The 4,172-nt window shown below is 41.7% G+C and overlaps 1 protein-coding gene across 1 annotated transcript in view; it reads left to right on the top strand.

The window, feature by feature from the left end:
• Positions 1 to 2,810, top strand: part of utp18 (UTP18 small subunit processome component) — a 10,271-nt gene extending 7,461 nt beyond the window's left edge. Inside the window, exons 12-13 of the mRNA XM_048245746.1 lie at positions 1,636 to 1,778; positions 2,404 to 2,810. Of these exons, the coding sequence (XP_048101703.1) occupies positions 1,636 to 1,778; positions 2,404 to 2,428 (168 nt within the window). The 3' untranslated portion in view covers positions 2,429 to 2,810. The remainder of the gene's footprint in view (positions 1 to 1,635; positions 1,779 to 2,403) is intronic.
• Positions 2,811 to 4,172: the final 1,362 nt, after the last annotated feature.

Raw genomic sequence — 4,172 nt, 5'->3', positions numbered from 1 at the left:
TAACTATTTAAGAAAATGTATAAGTGTGGCCACAGTTCGGCTGTGGCATGGAGGGGGGGGTTATGCATATGTGCTGATGTGCTAATATAGCACGCAAACAGTGAGGCATAAAGACAGTTGGACAAGTGGCTAGTGGACAGACAGTACCAAACATGGAGGGGGTGAAGAGGCAGACAGACTATGCAGAGAAGTCTATCTCTCCTCTTCCCTTAAGTGAGGCATTGAACAGTTCAATGGCCCTGGGGACAAATGAATGTCCTTTTGTCAGATAGTGAAGTGATGCACTCCAGTTCAGCTCCAACTACAGAGCCAGCTTTCCTTACCAGCCTGTCAATTCGCCCCACATCCTTCTTCCTTTGACTTCCTCCCCAGCATACTACTGCATAGAAGAGGACGCTGGCAACAACAGACAATGTCTTGTTAGATGATGTGCTTCACTGACAGACCTGTAGATGAGCTGCTGTGTGAGAAGTTGCAGTTTATCATGATATAATTAGTTTACCTGGAGGACATTGTTTTCCTCCTAACCTGACAAAACCCCAAACTTCACTACTCTCAAATTCCACAGTATGGGACTGTGCTTGTCCTGCCAGATCTCTCCACCTCCAAAGTATTTACACTACAGTTTATATGATGATCTTTTCTCTCAGTACTGTGTTCTTTTTTTTGCATCTTACATATACATTCATTTATTCATCAGAAACTCTTATCCAAAGCAATGCTATGTATTTTCCTCTGTGGCTTTTGAGTGCCCCCAGGAAAGCATTTTCCCACCACCCTGTTCTTTCTTCTTTTTTACTCTTTTTTTGGTCTCTGCATTTATCCCTATCTGTGAATTAGTGAAACACACTCAGCACACAGTGTTGTCACACCTCTAGCACACCAGATGTGTTGCGTGTGCGTCACTGCTGCAGAACATCCACATTTTCACTTTCTCATCTCGGGCGCGGTTTGAGCATCCCAAAAAACCTCACTTTGCTCCACAGCTGTCAGACATGCAACACGTCTGCTTTACAGCAGGCCATAGATAGATAGATAGATAGATAGATAGATAGATAGATAGATAGATAGATAGATAGATAGAAAGAAATACTCTTTTACATCCTAGAGGCAAATGATGGTGCTGCAGAAATGATTTACACACATTGACATGTTCAGCACAAAGATACAAATCAACTCACATGAAAGTTGCAATTCATCATGGAAATCACTGCATTATTGCGTAATTTGTTTGCAGTTGAATCAGAGCGTATGTATAATTTTAAAAGTTTAGTCTAATTTGTATTAATGAATGTGCTGCTATCACATCTGGTTCAGTAGTGAAGTATTAAGGCTGCCTGTTAATGAGGTAGTGAAGTATTAAGGCTTGCAGTTAATGAGGTAGTGCAGTAGTGAAGTATTAAGGCTGCCTGTTAATGAGGTAGTGAAGTATTAAGGCTGGCTGTTAATGAGGTAGTGAAGTATTAAGGCTGCCTGTTAATGAGGTAGTGAAGTATTAAGGCTGGCTGTTAATGAGGTAGTGAAGTATTAAGACTGGCTGTGGCTGCTGCTGCTGTTAATACTCAATACTAATACTCATACTCCTAATACTCATTCGTTAATACTCATTCATTCTCTGGTCCTGTGGTTTTCCAGGTCCATCTTCCCAGTTTGACGGTTTTCTCCAACTTCCCTGTGTTCCGGCGGAAGACCATCTACCGCTCTCAGTGTCTGGACTTCTCACCCAACAGCGGGTTCTACTCCGTGGCCAACAACAAGGGCGCCGCCCTGCTCTTCAGGTGGGCTGAAGCTCCTCCTCTCGGCTCTCAGCCAGCTCACTGGGTCTGACCTCCCAGCCCAGGCCATAGTGTTAGAAGTGAAAGGAGAGAATATCCACTACACACTTGTTTACTGTCATTTCCCAACTATTACCCGCGGTTTATACATTGATTTTGCTAAATTTCTTTAGCTATGAGGTTAATACACAGGGGCAGTTTATATGGTATTAATATGGTTTTGTTTTTTTAACTTGCATAAAACACTGTCCTGCAGTTTATACACAATGCGGCTAATAAACAGGAAATTACTGTACTCCAAGGATTATTAAATTCAAAAATTTTAGCTCACTAGGGATTTGTTTTCTTCTTTGCCTAGTTGCAGACATGCGTAAAGGCTGCAAATGTGGAGTGTAGGAGTGCACATATAGATGGCCACGTAAAAATGGAATTCACAATTTCAGGGTCTGGCCCATGGCCTAATAAGATGGAAGTCACTTTACTTCTCAGTCTGTTCAGAATCATGTGACATTTGTGATAGAACCGAACAGCCATTTTGAAATACGAATGGAATTCTGGGTATTGTAGTTTGTCTTGACACTGTTTTGAATTCTCCTCAGTGTATCTTTTCCCCCTCTGCCTTTTCCAGGTTACTGCACTATAAGGACTTCTGAAGACTTAACTTAAGTCCAGAGATGTCGGGTCAGTCTTCACATCGTGTCGTTGGAGAGGGAGTCGTTTGGTCTGGACAGGTTGTGGTCAAACCATCTCCATGGGCAAGAGTTGCACCACCATTTGCCCTACAAGAGACTATTTCTAATTTTCTTACAGTGCTCAGTAGGTTGTGTTGAATATCCAATGGATATTGACTTCATGTTTTCTGAAAATATAAATACAAACTTCACCTTTAGTTATGGGAGATGATGTGTTGATGTGCATTTTTGTGATGAGGCAATGCATAAGCCCTAGTTGTGGTTTATCAGATAATCATGTAGAAATTTGTTCATTTGACATTGTCAAAATGCTCTTTGTAAAAAAAAACATTTCCCAACCAAACTGTTCATCAGTATGTCTTCAGTCTCTGAAACAACCGACACATTATGAAGAATGTCTTGGTTTTGGTTTGTTGTCTGTTTTGGAGTTTTTGTGCAACAGTTTGGACTGAAGTCAGACTAATTTTATCAGCATAATAACTTGCAGGCTGTAAAAGTCGTGTAGGGGCCAAAAAGACTTTGATCACTAGATGGTGCTGGTTAGTCTACTTTCAGCCATCTTGGTTATTTCTTAGACATCCCTAAATGGTTAGATAGATTCCCACCTGATTATATGTCCCAATGACAAGGCAGTCGTTGACCTTGACTAGGTTGTCTGTAAGGAATTATTATGATTAGAAGTGTATCAGAATGACAAAACCAGTGTTTCAGATGGCTCTGGTGGTTGAAGCTGTTCTCTGATGGGAGCTTTGCTCTCCTGGTTCACGTCCCAGTCAGCGCTCTATAGATAGATAGATAGATAGATAGATATACTTTATTGATCCCCAGGGGAAATTCAAGAATTCTGTAGCCTTGCTCAGTTGGAATTCTGGCCATTGTGTTGTCATGACGTCCACTAATGAGCAGCACTGTCCCCACAGACCTGTCCCGATGTCAAACACAAGCTTCAGGAAACGAGGAGTTAGACTTTGTTTTGGCCTCTGTGTGAGAAGACTGTCAGACGCATCTATCGGCGGGTACCAGGTCTTCTCCTAATCCCCCATTACTGTCAGGAAGTAACAGGCTGGGAGGGTGGACAGGTGGGGGACGCGGTCAAGGCTCAGAGCTCTCCATCAGTCCAGGGAAGGAATCATGTGCTGTGTCCTTCAGAGTAACCGTTCCTATTGAGAAAGCTAATATATATCAGATTAAGTAAATGCATTAGAAGAAGATGCATTGTATTTCATGTTATCAGATGATCTTTTAGATTTATGTATGAATGTACAAACCTCTTACATTTAACACTGATTGATTCAGTTGAACTATGTTTAAATTATTAATGAAGGTGCACTCGTGATTTTACTTTTGACAATGAACATCTCAAATGTTGCCAAACGTTTGTGCCATGTCATGCCTAGTCAGTTTATTTTAGGTGCTTTGGCATGGCATCCTAAATTGACGCGTCATGTCGGCTTTGCAGCACTCTAATGGTGCTTTAGTTATGTAAGGAGAGGGATTCTTTGAAAGGTTTACAGTAATTAGCGGGCTGGGAATGGGCGCGGTCTGGTGACCGTTGTCTCACATAAGCCAAATACCTGCTGACACAGAGTTTGTATCAACGACTGTATTAATGACACCAGTGGCTCTCCCAACATGATACTTACAAAGAAAGAGGCAAGAAACACAGGCACTCTACCCATAAAGCTATGAACATGTATGTCTTTAT

This window comes from Alosa alosa, chromosome 6, assembly GCF_017589495.1.
Source record: "Alosa alosa isolate M-15738 ecotype Scorff River chromosome 6, AALO_Geno_1.1, whole genome shotgun sequence".
Classification (NCBI taxonomy): Eukaryota; Metazoa; Chordata; class Actinopteri; order Clupeiformes; family Clupeidae; genus Alosa; species Alosa alosa.
Note: the sequence above shows the minus strand (reverse complement) of the source record. Positions and strands in the feature narration are given on the sequence as shown.